Source organism: Coffea eugenioides, chromosome 7 (genome assembly GCF_003713205.1).
Source record: "Coffea eugenioides isolate CCC68of chromosome 7, Ceug_1.0, whole genome shotgun sequence".
Taxonomy (NCBI): Eukaryota; Viridiplantae; Streptophyta; class Magnoliopsida; order Gentianales; family Rubiaceae; genus Coffea; species Coffea eugenioides.
Window position 1 is genome coordinate 12508165 of NC_040041.1, and position 15013 is coordinate 12523177.

Consider the following 15013-nt stretch of genomic DNA (forward strand, 5'->3'; position numbering starts at 1 on the left):
TATCAGGGTTAATTACTCTTTTTTTTTTTTTTTTATCCTTTCCACCTCCAATTGCCAGGATTAGAATCCTAAAATTGGTAACCGAGAAGACTCTAGGAGCCTTTTCCTAACCACTGGATCGATCCCAGTGGTAATAAAAAGTAATTATTTAAATACTACTAAATGTGTATTAAACAAATAATCATAACACTGATTATGTGTAAGCACACACAATCTAGACATGGAAACTAGCGTGACAAGTAATTATTTATATCAGCATTAGTTGGATGTTTCACTTTAGCATCACTGATTGGCTTGTATCCCACCCATGATAGAAACGATTTACTGCATATTAAGTACCTGCCTCTCATTATATTGGTCCCTTCACAATTTACATCTTCCTTTCCCTAATTGTTCTTGAATTATATTTATACCAAACTGAATTATATTTGATGATTAGAATATCAAATGTATAAATTGTTCTATCTACGCATATTTCATTTGAAAAAAGGTACACACTGACCAAATTCAAAATTCCCTATTACAATTTACAACTCTATTGCATGAGTTGTTAAAGTGAGTGTCTGAAACATAAGAAAGGAATATATTTAACGTGCAAATTTTTAGATTTGGGAAAATAACTCTACTCACAAGCTATTAAAAATTTGGAAAAAAAATATACAAGGATTAATCTTCTATACACTGACAATGTATATACCGTCAATTTTGGATGAATGACAACTGTACAAAATTTGAATTTGAAAACCAATTTTTACATATATTTCATGGATCTAATCATAATAGTGTATATACACTGTCAATATATATATAATTTACTCAATATCTAAACCATAACAAGTGAATAAATTTGACGTGTACACTTTAGAAATTGAAATCCCATAAGACATGTCATTTATCTTACTCAAAATGAGTAGTATTGCTTGCACCTTCCACATATTTGCATATGCATAAAAGATTTAGACACAAACATATGGAAAGAAGAGTAAGAAGAGACAATAATGAATAAATAGGATAGACCTATATTTTAAAGATTTGAAAATCTTTGTAACATCGTTTTTGACGTCGCATATAGATTAAATGATACCGTAAAATTTATACTTTAATAGTTTACAGCTATAATCCGTATGCGCTGATTCAAATACCCCCAAATATATGATGCATTGATGTGCTTCGCAACAAAATTCTGCCTCTTCGGACACGTAAACCTTTCAAATTCATCTAACCAACCACCCCACTAAACTCCTCCAAATTGGACAAAACCCCCCAAAAATCCAACGAACCTTTCACCTAAACCCCTCTCTCCAAGCCGTCTGCTCTACTCACATTCTCTGCTGAGAAAAGCCTTCAAATCAGAAACGGCTATTCTTTGCTCAAATGAAAAGCAGTCGAATTTACGCCTTGCGCGCACGCCATTCCCCCCTCTCCTTCTCGTCTCTTCTCCGTCACAGACAGCGTTACATTAGTAATTCCACTCTCCCTCCGCCACGTCATCTGTGTAACGGACGCCTACCCCATTCCCGCGGGCCCCATCTCCATCTCCAAACCTCCCTATATAGCCTTCTCTTTTTTGCTCTTCTTTCTTACAACCTCAGACCAGAACGAAAAATTTTTTTTAAAAGAAAAAAAAAACACAAACATGAAATTTTGAGCTCATTTTCTTTTCCGAATTTAACCTCGTACAATTGATTAATTTACAATTTAGTCCTCCTAACCAAAATGGCGCCGTCTGCCAGGGCCAACCGGAGGTGGGCTGACGAGGAGGACGACGACAATCAGCTGGACCGTCTCCGGCGGCCCCGGCGGGTGAGGAAGTATAGGTCGATTGTGGCAATAATGAGGGTAGCTAGAAGGGTCCAACTTATAAATGAGGATGACGATGATGGTTTTGATCAAACGGTGGAGATAAAGAAGGAGGAGAATGTTGATGATGATGATGGTGGTGGTGGTGATGATTGTTATAGCAAATTGGGGTGTCAGGAATGTGGGAGAGGGGATAACGAGGAGGAGATTTTGCTGTGTGATAAATGTGATAAAGGGTACCATTTGGATTGTCTAAGGCCAATTGTGCCCCGGGTGCCATTTGGGCACTGGTACTGCCCTAGCTGCTCTGATCACATTCGTCCCAGCATGGCTCTGGCTAAAAGTATGATAAACCCTTTAATTTAATTCAAAAAAACCCACAAAAAGTTTAATCCAATTCTGTTCGTACAAAAATTTAATAAAAAGATGTGTTCCTGTGTGTGCTGGTGTTTGTGTTTTAGTCCATGTGTCGTGTATGTTCCATCTATACAGTTCAATGCAAGTGATTGTTTTGGGAGGTCAGCTCAATGCAAGTGGATATAATTAACTCTTTGATAGCAATGTAGTGTTTGTGTGTGAATGACTGACTCAGTGGGTGAGTGTGTGGGAATGTCTCTGTGGGTTTTTTTTTCTCTCCCCCTGAGGGAGGTACATTTTGTCAGTTTTACTGGAAAGTACAGAAAAATGTTAACTTTTGTTGACCCTTTAATTTCTTGATTGTGTTTAGGTCTTACGCAGACATCCATACTTGATTTCTTTCGGATTCAGAAATGCAGTGAATCAATGGCGGATTTTACTTCAGCTCTAGGTAAATTTGGAGGGCTGCTACAGTATGGTTGCAATATGGAGTCCATGTATCCGTGTGAATCCTTTTTGTCTGGGAACATATCATTTTTCTTAGTTGATTTACTTGTGATTATCTTGCTTCTGATTTGTCGAAGCCATCATTTGGAAAGAGAAGTGGAAGTAAGGTTAAAGTTAAGCGTTCATGTTTTGGAAACATGCTGGATGATGGCTTTAATTGTCAGTATGATTAGTGCAGTTAGGATAGTTGAGGGAGGGAATGGTGCAAGTTAGATACTTTTTTGTCTCTTGATTTTAGCCGAATTCATGCACTGCTTTGTAGAAACCTTGAGTTCTGCTTCAATCAAATAAGTGTTTTGCCAGCATAAAAACTTCTGCTGGCAATTTATTCTCTGCATTTGCTTAGTACTAGAATTTGTATCAGCTGAAGATATACTAAGCAGTATTATAGAAGCTTAAGCGACTTCTATGGTGATGTGAGTTAGGTTTAGGGTGTAAATCAGCTGACTGAAAGTACGTATCTCATCTCAAAAGATCCCAGAAGATTGCCACAAAATATAGTTAAATAGGCTCCGATAAAGCAGAACCTTTTTTCCCAATAAGGAGTACTGTTTTGTCGTACAATTAAAAGATTAGGTTGGTGAATGTAGTTCATGTATTTCTTAGCTGACTGTGATTATTGCTGCTGCATTTAGCTATGGAAGTTAATGCAATTAGTCGGGAACAGTTTGAAATGCTTTTGCTTTTAATTTTCATAACTGCCAAGTTTCCCTTACAGACATGTGCTGATACTTGTCCTCGCCTCCTTTTTATGCATGGCAACTGTATTCTATGTATTATTGCTTGGATAGTTTCCAACGCTTGACTTCTTTTCATTTTCTTAAAAGAGAATGAGAAAAGAAGATACGTATATTGACTTTGACAAGAAAAATCAGCAGGAGCCTTCCTATTCAAAATCTTCCGAAAGTTGATGGATAATCCCTTGCTCATCATGATGGTTTTAGACCTTGAACTGCACGTGCAGTTTCCCCTTCTTCTTCTTGACGGTATAGAATGAAACGTTAGAACCACGATGCGGTTCTCAAGTATGGCAGAATGCGAAGCCAAATGAAATGTTATCAAATTCAATAGTGTTTCTACTGACTAACGCAAGCCTAAAATCTTTATGAAGAAAGAATATTATCATTACAGGAGAAAGAGTGGAATGCACCGTGTGCTTGTTGAAGCTCACTATGAGAAAACCGTTAGTGCATATACTTGCCTAGTCTATATGATACTTGTGCAAACCCCTAAAATGTTTGACAGCATTGTTTGACCATATCTTTGGATGGGGTGGAGTGCTGTTGTCACTTCATAATTTTGAACATGAAGCGTCAATGATGATATAATTAAAAAGATATGATGCATTTTATCTAGGGCACACAAAGGTCCAGGCCTAGAAATGCTTAGAGGCAGTTCCCATGTGTCAATCTCATAATTTTCCCGATCAGAACTCCACAACCTTATTTTTGGTGCAATGGTTTCCCAATGAAAGCTTTGAAGTAATCTTGCAAAGTTGTTTCTGGTGTAAGTTCTTTTTGATGCAGAAAAGGTTAGTTATGATAGTGCTTTAGAGCCAACAGGTCTGTTTTTGACCAATGATCCCTTCTTACCTTCATGAGACCTGTTGTATGATCGCAGCATTGATAGCTGAAATGCAAAAACTTACAGGACTCCATGTGATTGTCCCTAAAGAATATTTTATGTAATCAAATCCTACATTTATAAACCTACACACGTGCAACGTATATTTTCTGTAATAAACCTGATCTTTGTCACTCATAAATGTACATTGACAGAAAAAATATATATATTACTCGTAAATGTATGATTACTCTGTCAATCTACACTTCAGTTGCTACTGCTGTGAGCTAGTCTTCTTTTTTCCTGAAGTTGTTTAACTGGAATATTCCCTATTTAGGCTGAGTTTTTGGACCAGTAGTTCTTCTCACAATACATAGGCACTGAAGTCTGTTCATGTTTCGTTCTTGCATCTAAATGCTAATTTTCAGTGTAACATAGAGACTACTGTTTCTGAACTAGATGAAGATTTCCTTCTTTTGTCATGTCATTGAGTTTTCTATGTTGGTTCTCTGGGGTAAATGTCCATGAACTGTGTCCAAGGTGGTGGTCATTTCTGTTTAACTTTCCTTACAGGCAAGTTAAAGAATGGGATGCAGGAACTTGAACTGATTCGGTGGGAGTCTCAGTTTGGTTTTCAATTCAAGCCAAAAGATGTCTATTACTTCTATAGTTTGCTAAGAGCTGCTCTTTTTGGCCCATTTTTTCTGGAGTTAGTGAACCCTGGAATCCCTTGTAAACAAAAGAAAATCTCTGTCCCCCTCCCCCCCCCCCAAAAAAAACTGGCTCCAACTGAAGATATGATTAAATCTCCTTTCATGGTATTTTTGACTTTCCTTTCTCTCCTCTAGGCACTTTTTGATGCTGCTGATTTACAATTTTAATGAGGCTTACCTTTTTGGCTTTGAAACTTAGCTATGATTTCCGCGACATAACTACCATCTCAGATGAGGAAACCAATGTATTATGTTTCTAAAATGTATTATGTTTCTAAACTTTAAAGAACATCTGTGTCATATTCATTTAGCTGTCTTCAGCTGTTGATTTTCCTTTATTGCTCTTCATCCTTTTCATTTAAATTACAGATACTAGAAAACGTCGGAAGCGTTCTGGGCCTTTGGTGTACCACAAGAAAAGGAGAAGACTTCTGCCATATATACCAGCGGAAGATGCTGATCAAAGGCTAAAGCAAATGGGATCTCTTGCTTCTGCTTTGACCGCAATGAACATGGAATTCAGTGCTGAGCTTACTTATGTGCGTGGCATGGCTCCTAGGTCTGCCAATCAGGCCAAGTTTGAAAAGGGTGGAATGCAGGTTCAACCTTAAATACCTCTTGTCAATTAGTTTACTCAAAATCTTTAAAATGCTGCAAGGCAATTAGTGGTAATTATTAAAAAATGCTTGTTTTCAGTCATCTAATTTCCTCTTTCACTTCTCTTATCAGGTCCTTTGCAAAGAAGATGTTGAAACATTGGAGTACTGTAAACTTATGGAGAAAAGTGGCTTATGTCCCCCACTTATGGTTGTGTTTGATTCGTGTGAAGGGTACATCTCCCATTCGTGCTTTGTCTCTGTGTCTTAGCCCCCAGTCATTTGTTATTTGCCTGTTTAATGTACTGCTCTTGAATGCTGCAGTTATACGGTAGAGGCTGATGGTCCAATAAAGGACTTGACTTTGATAGCAGAGTATGCAGGAGATGTGGATTATATGAAGAAAAGGGAATGTGATGACTGTGACAGCTTAATGACGCTCCTTTCAGCAAAACAGCCATCCAGGAGTCTCGTTGTCTGCCCGGACAAGCGTGGCAACATTGCCCGGTTTATAAACGGCATAAACAACCATTTGCCGTAAGCTTAGAGCGCAGCAACCATTCTATACAAATGTTTTTATTATCCTTCCGTGTTCTTTCATTGTCAAGACATCTATGCAATGTTCTTATCATCCTTTTGTGTTCTTTTCTGTGATATCTCCCTTCAATAAACTTTTACTTCTATGTCTAGCTGAACCTCCTTAGTGAAACGAAATTATCTTTATTCATGTCAGAAATACTTACAACTTGACATTCAGCCTACAGTTCTTGAAACCAGTCCATTTTTGTGCAGGGAAAGTAAGAAGAAGCAGAATCTTAAGTGCGTGAGGTATGATGTAGATGGCAAATGCCGAGTCCTTTTGGTTGCTACTCGCGATATTGCTAAGGGGGAGAGGTTGTACTATGATTACAATGGGCATGAGCATGAATATCCAACTCATCATTTCATCTAAGTTCTGAAGCAACGGATTTTTTGCCAATGAGACTGCAGGACCATAGAAATCTCATTTTTGTCTTCAGATATACATAGCAGCAGCAAATTTTTCTCTAACAGTAGGTAGCTGTACTGCTGGCCATCATTGTGGCCATGATAGTGCAAATTCCAAAGAGGATGTTTATTTTGGATTTGACATATCAAATGCAGCTTAGACAGGTTACATGCTTATGTAGCACAGTTACAATGGAACCTCACAACATTTAACTTCAGTGATATTTATCCAAAAATTGTTTATCTTCTGCTTTTCTTGATTCCATTTTTCTGCTATTCGAAATATTTTCTAGATAGATAGATATATCAACTTCTTTTAATGCTTCAGATTATGTATTGGTACAGAAAGACTGTTCTGTCACAGGGACTTTTTAAGCAATCTGCAAGTTTTCCTATATGCTAGGCATCATTTTAGATACCACACTTGCATGTCTTCTGTGCATTATCTCCACAACACAGCATCAATATCTCCCCTTTTCTGCGAGTTTATTTGGTTGGAGAATTCTTGCTTACAAGCACAGACTTATAGTCAAAGTTCAGTAAAAACTGACTATGCTGTTTTGAAATGGCCAATGCATTAATATGTCTAATCCTATCTATAACTAAAGCACTCGATTTTCTAACCAGTTCCTAATGAGCACTTATAGTACGTCTAGTTTACGCCTACTTGTCATTCAAATAGACATACATTCATTCTTTGCATTGCATTAGGACACTTATATTGAGTACTGATTAGACACTCGTTAGACAAACCCCAAAACCAATTTCCTAATTGTGAAAACTCTCCTAGTAATATATGTTATTGCAGTATCCGAGTTACTACTAGCAAATATCGAATGTTAGTACTTAATCCATGACATATCTGGATGGTGCCATCCCTCAGATCATCATGACTATCAAATGTACTCATTCTTGGAGGAACCTTGATTGTTGGTCTTGATACAGGTACAAATTGTAAATGCTCTAGAGATAGGAGATACTATAATGTGAGAACTTATTTGTCAAGCAAGCCCTGACGCCATTCTGGTTAGACTAGCAGACATGGTGATCATGTTTTGCAAAAGATAGGACGCCAAAGTTGGTAGGAAGAAAAAGATTACAGCATACTTTACAGTTTAGGGAGTCAAATTTGAAAGCATATATGTGATTTAAAAAGGCTTTGGTCGCATGTTCCATAATTTGGACAGCCAACTCAAAAGCAATCCTCATGTTCTGAATGTCAGCCTAAGTAGCTGGCGATACACAAGAAGGAAACAAACAAGTCCACATGCTTGAAAGTGTAGGGCAGAGAGGGCTATCTTTGTTGATGACTCCTAATTCATTTAGGCACACAAGTTAGGTAAATTAGTGGAAGGATATAAAGCCTTTGAGTCTCTTGAATAAAGAATTTCTGCAAGGTGCACTTAAGCTCGCAACAAATCTTGTTTTAAAAAAAAAGAAAAGAAAAGAAAGTGTCCTTAGGTCCTTGCTTTTGCTGTTGAATTGTGACATTGGCTCATCTTAATCTAAAAGTGCTAAATATTGCAGCAGCTTTTGTTTCTAAAAGAGCTTTTACCTTTTAAATCTCACTGAAATGTATGTTTATATTTGTTAAAAATATCTTTTCAATCATCACCTTTAACTTTAACAACCTTGAAGAGTTGAAGCGAGTGAGAAGAAGAAGCCCTATTTTCAGAATAAACTTGTAAAGGGAAACAGGGTAACAGAAGATCACAACTCATTTCGAAATTCAAGATATAGTATAGCCAATTTTGCTCATCTCATCAGAGGTTGGAAGAAAAACATGCTTTCACTTGGGCAGAAGCTGAGCTAGATGTCTGCCTCTTTGGCTAAGAAGCTTTCACTTTTCCTGCCTGACGCACGTTACATTTCACAAAAGCACAAGTGCATGATTGATGTCCCATGCCACTGAAACTGAAACTAAAACGGCTGGCGGAAGATAAAAAGAGTGAGGTAAGTGTTGATGGATATTAACGCCAGCCAAGTGGTAAAGGATTGAAATCTCACTTGTCTTTGTTTGGTTCAAGTGCTCTCATTTTTCTCGGATATTACCTCTGTTTCATTGTTAATATACATAAAAAAAATAACAGGAGTGGTTATTTTGAAATTAATAGAAAATGCTAGTAGCTTTGCAAATTTGTCATTTGAAAAAGTTGCCTTTTTTTTTTTTTAACTCTAATACACATCTACCATGTGAATATTTTGAATTCAAATGTTATATATGTAAATTAATCTAGTGCCAACTCATTTATATATTTTTTTCCATAAGAAATTGAATATTAAAAAAATGACTTTAATATTAGAACATAGGAGTATTCATTAATAAGGAAAAATACAAATATCTCGTTACCATGAAATACAAGAATATAAATCACTATTTAAATTCTCATTTTGCAACAGTTTGGAGTTTATCTTTTATCCCCTATGCTTCTGATTTATAAATTTAAAACTCCATATGTATGGCATTTGAATGGCAAGAAAAATTTTAAATCTTGTTTTGTTTGAAGTAGAAGTGGCAATATGTCTCAAGCCCCAACGAATTACTCATACGCAAAGGGACTTTGGATGAGATGGATATTCTAATTTTAATATTAAGCTTGAAATGGGACGAATCCTATTCATACCCATTAATTGATGGAAATTTTTGGGAAATTCTTGGGTACACATTGGGGGCCAAGTACCTCATCAAAAATTTATCCTATTAATTGTTGTATATTTTTTAATGACCCAAATGAATCACTTTTATTCTTTCACCTAGGTCCTTTAGTTTTTTCCTTCAAAACCCCTCTCTAGTTTCTTGAACTCTTTTGTCCCTTAGAAATCAGTTTTTTTAAATTTTTCCCTTCTTTTCGTAAAAATTCTGTCGTTAGTCTCAATTTAGAGTGCTATTTGAAATATGTCAAAAGAAACTTCTTATTTTGACACGCGAACTCAATGGTTGCGTAGTCAGACCGAAGAATGCCTAAACAAGGCTGGTGGGGGCTCTTTTAGGCTTGTAAATGGTTTTGAACTTCTTTTCTAGTAGAATACTAATCAAAATGAATATTAGGAGTAATATGAAAGTCATTAATCTGTAATTTTATTAGAAAATATTTTGTCTAGTTTTGATAGTTTTATGATGGCTCATAGTTCTAAATGCCATTTCTTTGTACTCATAAATACAAGTTCTTTTAAGTTTTTATAGGATTTATTTTTTTCCTCAACTAAAATTTAGCAACATTGGAATATATACATAGAAAATAAATAAAAGAAAATTTGTGGGGGAAAAGAATTCAGAAAAATATAAATTCACAATAAGACTAAAAGAAATTTAATAAATCAAAAATATTAAATTTATATAAAAATAAAAAAGAATTAAAGGAAAAAAGAATATGAAAAATAGACTTGGATATTGGGCGGGATCAATCTAAACCATTCTAAAGTGATCCTATCCAAATTAGCCTCAAAATATGTATGGATAAAATTGGATCCAAACTCATATTACTCGGTCTCATTTCAAATCCAAGCAAATCCCGCTCATCCCACCTATTTTGCCACCTCTAGCTTGAAGGATCAGACATACAAAACATTTGTAGAGCCAAGAAAATAGGTGAAGAAAGGGATGGGATTTAGTAACATGTAGGTATAAAACGTACAAAATAATTGGATTACACTTGTTTGGGTCTAAAGTAGTTCGCCTTTTGGGGCTAAATTTTGGCCCAAAGACGCTAGACCAGATCTAAATAACTAGACCATATGTTTTTTGTCTAGTTGGGGTGAGGCGAGATGGGGTAGGAGGAGGGATAACATTGAAAAAAGAAATCAAAAGTAACTTTGACTTTAATAAGATAATAAACATTTTGAAACATTCTAAAACATAAATTATGATACTTTCAATAAGATGGAGGGAGTATTTGATGGTCCAAAATGGAAAACTATAATATAAATGGACTGAAAAGATTAATTCTTTTAGTATCAATAGTGCAAATTTTTTTTATGAAATTTTAATACGTTTTTGAGACCCAATTTAGTTGTTAAGAACATTAATTAGGTCATTTTAGGATCTCTAACTCAACTTTCAAACCCTTTCTTTTCCCTTCTCCTTGCAAGGTTGGATTCTCATTTAACCCAAAAAAAATTAGTACTATTTAAATAATTGTTCTTGCTAATATGAAATAACTTGATTTACTTGATTAAAGTTTTGCACATGTTTTTTTTGACGACATAGTGAATTTTTTGAAGATTTAAAATACATGACTTAAACTTGGGCCATCATAGTCCTAGACCAACACTCAACAAACTAAAAGAGCTCAATTTGGGTTTTTTTTTATATCTAATTCAATATGGGCTAGAAGTTTGCTCTTATAATTCGTTCTGAATTTTAACTTCCTAAAGCTGGCTCACAAAGCCCAACTAAAAGATCACTTTATTTGCAAACAAGAAAGTCGTTGATTTGAAAATGAATTAATTTTTTTATATATTGACAGTATATATTACTTGCTGGTTTAGATCTATGTTTATGTCATTTTAATTTAAATTTGAACTCTAAATTTTACACATATGATATACATTCAAACTAGCTAACCTATATATTATTAATGTAAGAAAGATTAATAATAAAAGGATAATTTCAGAAACCTCCAAGGTTTCGGACAATATCACTGTGCTCCTCCCTCAACTTTTAAAAATATCATAAACCTCCCCTCTCAGTTAATTGGCACCCATTATTGACATCAATAGTGGTAAAATAACTCTTATGCCTTGCCTTTGCTTGAGATATATATTTTGGATCAATTACAAATTGCACCAATATAACTAGGGGTGAATAGCATTTTTCTCCATTTTTAACAATTTAGTTATTTATTGGTTTGGTGTTTTTTCAAAATAAATTACTAAATTCTTGGGAAAACATTAATTGTTAATAAAAAGTAAAGTTACAAAAGTTAATTCTAGTAATGTATGATAATAACTAGGAATCACTAATAAAAATAAAAATAAATTATATAATTTTTATACTCTTATTATACGGATTTGTTATAATTATATATTCTTCTTGAAAAGTCAATTCTAGTAATATATGATAATAACTAGGTATCACTTATAAAAATAAAAAAAAATTATAAAACTTTTATGCTTTTCTTTTTTGAATTGCAATAACTATAGATTTTTCTTGAAAAACAAGAATATATATTTAAAACTGAAGGTGCAACATTGTTACCAAATATTTAACTTCTATTGTTATTGACATTTAATGAACAATATGAGGTTGTTAATAAAAAAAAAAGAGAGTTACATAAGATTTCTAAATAATTTTTCATTTATGTATTAATTATGGCCATTAAAAATTTTGTAAGGAATAATGTATTTTAGCATGAAAGAAATTCTTAATATGGACATGAAAGCACATGATGTAATTGCTATGGACTTGTAATTGTAGGGGGTAATTTGAATTAAAGTCAAAAATTAGATTTATAAACAAACTAATGTTGAGGATGGCAGCAAAAGGGCATTTAGGGGATTAAATTATTATCTCTCTTATGAAATTAGTTTTTTTGGTTCACTTGGGCAGACATGTTACAAAATCATATGAATTAGGGGAGGTATATGATATTATTAAAACTTCAAGGGAGGCTAGTCATACTGATAAAAACCTCAGGGGAGGTTTTTGAAATTATCCCTATTAAAAAAAAGGAGCAAATTATCCCAGTGGCCACTAAACTTTTGCCATCGTCGAGTTTTGGTCACTCAACTATTAAAAGTCTGGTTTTGACCACCAAACTGTATAAAAGGTAGACGCGAGGCCATTCTGTTAGATTTAGTCGTTAACTTCGCTGATCTGTCCGTTTGCGCGATTTCCAATACAAAAGGTAGGGTTAATTTAGGAAGTTGAAAATAGATCTTCTTGTTCTTCTTGTATAAAGCTAATAAAGATTACTTACCCGAGAGAAACTACAAGAGAAGGAAATGGAAGAAGCCCAACTTGGATTAGAGGAAGTAGGACCAAGATCAACGCCACCAAGAGCCGGGCCAGCAAGATCCATGCCACCTACATCGATGGCACCCATTTTGCCTACTTGTGTTTGTGGGATGAAGACAGTAATGATAACTTCATGGACTGCACAAAATCCGGGAAGAAGATTTGCCAAATGCGCATTGGGGGAGGTTTGTAACATTTTTTTAGATACTTAATTTATTATTGTGTAAGAAATATAATGAATTTGTTTTTTTTTTAAGGATGGCTGTGGCTATTGGGGTTGGATAGATGATGAAATGTGCGCTCGATCTACAATGATTATACCGGGTCTACTCAGAAAGATCAATGGAATGGAGGAAAAAATGGTTGAATTTGAAAAAGCTGCAAGAAAGTGGGAAGCAAAAGCTGTGAAATTGGAGGGTAAAATGAAGCCACTTCAAACTGAAATTGCCAAGTACAAATCAGCCAATAAGCGACTCATTCGATGCGCAGTGTTGCCTTGGCTAATAGTTGTCTTAGCAATGTTAGTTATGAGAATAGATAATTCTGGTGGCATGCTACAAATTTGTGGCATCGTTGAAAATCCTTGAAGAATAGCTACTCTGTTGTAATGGTAGCATATTGAAAGGGAAAGGGCAAATGGCTTTATAAAGCCCCTTTTGTACCCCTCTGTATAAACATTTTGATGTATAAAAGTTGTATTGTTCACATGAATAAATAGTTATTATTTGGTGTCAAAAAAGGTTTGAAACAACACATTTCAGTTCTACTAATTTCATCAATAAATGACAGAGACATAAGAACTAAACAAAAGTGCTGCATTAACATAGAACAATCTGTGTAGATTGGACAAAATAAATTGTTTGTACATATGGACCATGTTCGTAATAGGTCAGCATATCAAATCCAAAACAAACTTCATACAAAAAGACAAAATGTAGTTGCATTATGTCCCAATCTAGCTATAGCTTTACTTCCTCTTCAATTTGATCCTCTTTTGACTCTTGGTTGTCCTCTGGTAGTTGTTGCTGAAGTTCCTCCTCTTCTAGTACCAGCTCTACTCCATTTTCCTCTCCAATTTCCAACAGTGAAAGGAGGTTCTTTACCTAAATATGCATAATTGGCATTGATCTGCCCCTTTTCTGAATCTGTTAACTTTCGTTTTCCTGCTTTCCTTTGTTGATGAGCCCCTTGGCTCTGAGACTGTTGTTGGTTTTGTACAACTTCTTCCTGCTGTCGATGCTGTGCATGTTCACTTTCCTCAACAGCAGATTGTGATTGCTGTTCTTGTTGGTTCTGCTGATACTCTTGATCCTGCTGCTGCTGTTGTTGCTGATCCTGCTGCTGTTGCTGTTGCTGATGTTGATTCTGTTGCTGGTGTTGCTGATTTTGCTGCTGTTGATATTGATCCTGCTGCTGGTGTTGCTGGTGCTGGTGCTGGTGTTGGGTCTGCTGCTGCCTCTGGTGCTGGTGTTGGGTCTGATGTTGCCTCTGGTGCTGGTGTTGGGTCTGATGTTGCCTCTGCTGCTGGTGTTGGGTCTGTTCATGCTGACTCTGGTGCTGGTGTTGGGTCTGTTCATGCTGACTCTGGTGCTGGTGTTGGTTCTGTTGTTGCTGTTGCATGTTCTTAGAACCACGTTGCTGCTGTTGGTGCTGCTGCTGCTCCTCGCTATCCTGATTCTGCTGTTGTTGATTGTCTTGTTGCTGCACCTTGCAACCAGCTGCATTATGGCCGGCAACACCACATTTTCTGCAATGGATGACTATTCTTCTCCGCAACCTGTTTCCAGTCTTTTGAGTTTCAGTAGGATCTCTTCTCCTGGCCTTCTTAGGTCTGCCAGGTTGCACTATCCTTTCTGGTGGATCAAGATCCACCCCATCAGCTTCAGGCCACATTACTTGTCCATTGATAGGATACAAAACATTTTTGTAAATTTTTAGAAACAGATCTCTGTTGTAGCAGTCATACACCTCTTTATAGGGGTCGCCATTATTTCTGTGAATTGCTGCAATAGCATGACAGCAAGGAATACCTGATAGATCCCACAGTTTGCATGTGCAGGATTTTTTCTTTAAATAAACAGCAAACTGGGCCCCCCTTGGTCCCCTAACCTGGTATCCATCCACAGCATTCCAAATGGTCCTCCATTGTCTTGATTCTATCACCCTATCATCAATTATTTTTTTAATTAGTGGGCCAATGGACAATTCAAACTTCTCCATTGCAGTTGTCCTTCTCTGTATCCTCTCCATCAGAAATATCCTAATGGACTCTAACATTGTGATAATTGACTGCTGCCTAGCTTCAAGTATATGACCATTAAAACTTTCACACAAATTATTAACCAACATATCGCATCGAGTATGTTCTGAAAAAAAAGTCTTACACCAATGACTGGGATGTGGTGCTTTCTTCACCCATTCATATGCTTCCTTGTCAAAATTTTCCAGATCTGCTGCTGCTTTCTTGAATAGTCCCTCAGTAGTACTTGCTGCAATGTTCCACAGTTTTGTCTTCAGGGCAAGTCCACGATGTT

The 15013-nt window shown here is 35.8% G+C and overlaps 2 protein-coding genes across 2 annotated transcripts; both read left to right on the plus strand.

Moving 5' to 3' along the window:
• Window positions 1-1447: 1447 nt before the first annotated feature.
• LOC113778601 (probable Histone-lysine N-methyltransferase ATXR5) lies at window positions 1448-6716 on the plus strand. Its single transcript, XM_027324057.1, has 6 exons — window positions 1448-2143; window positions 2528-2608; window positions 5310-5539; window positions 5670-5770; window positions 5861-6073; window positions 6329-6716. The coding sequence occupies exons 1-6, from the start codon at window positions 1717-1719 to the stop codon at window positions 6486-6488; spliced, it is 1212 nt and encodes a 403-aa protein (XP_027179858.1). The 5' UTR covers window positions 1448-1716; the 3' UTR covers window positions 6489-6716.
• Window positions 6717-12582: 5866 nt separating this feature from the next.
• Window positions 12583-13067, plus strand: LOC113777560. Its single transcript, XM_027322684.1, has 2 exons — window positions 12583-12664; window positions 12737-13067. Exons 1-2 carry the CDS (start codon window positions 12590-12592, stop codon window positions 13064-13066), a joined length of 405 nt encoding a protein of 134 aa, XP_027178485.1. The 5' UTR covers window positions 12583-12589; the 3' UTR covers window position 13067.
• The last annotated feature ends 1946 nt before the right edge of the window (window positions 13068-15013 follow it).

Bases quoted from the DNA above. Each gene is read 5' to 3' on its own strand.
- LOC113777560 (XM_027322684.1), top strand. From the start codon at position 12,590: ATGAAGACAGTAATGATAACTTCATGGACTGCACAAAATCCGGGAAGA. The intron at 12,665-12,736 runs GTTTGTAACATT...TTTTTTTTTAAG, and splicing joins CCAAATGCGCATTGGGGGAG to GATGGCTGTGGCTATTGGGG.
- LOC113778601 (XM_027324057.1), top strand. From the start codon at position 1,717: ATGGCGCCGTCTGCCAGGGCCAACCGGAGGTGGGCTGACGAGGAGGAC. The intron at 5,540-5,669 runs GTTCAACCTTAA...TTCTCTTATCAG, and splicing joins TTGAAAAGGGTGGAATGCAG to GTCCTTTGCAAAGAAGATGT. The intron at 6,074-6,328 runs GTAAGCTTAGAG...ATTTTTGTGCAG, and splicing joins GGCATAAACAACCATTTGCC to GGAAAGTAAGAAGAAGCAGA.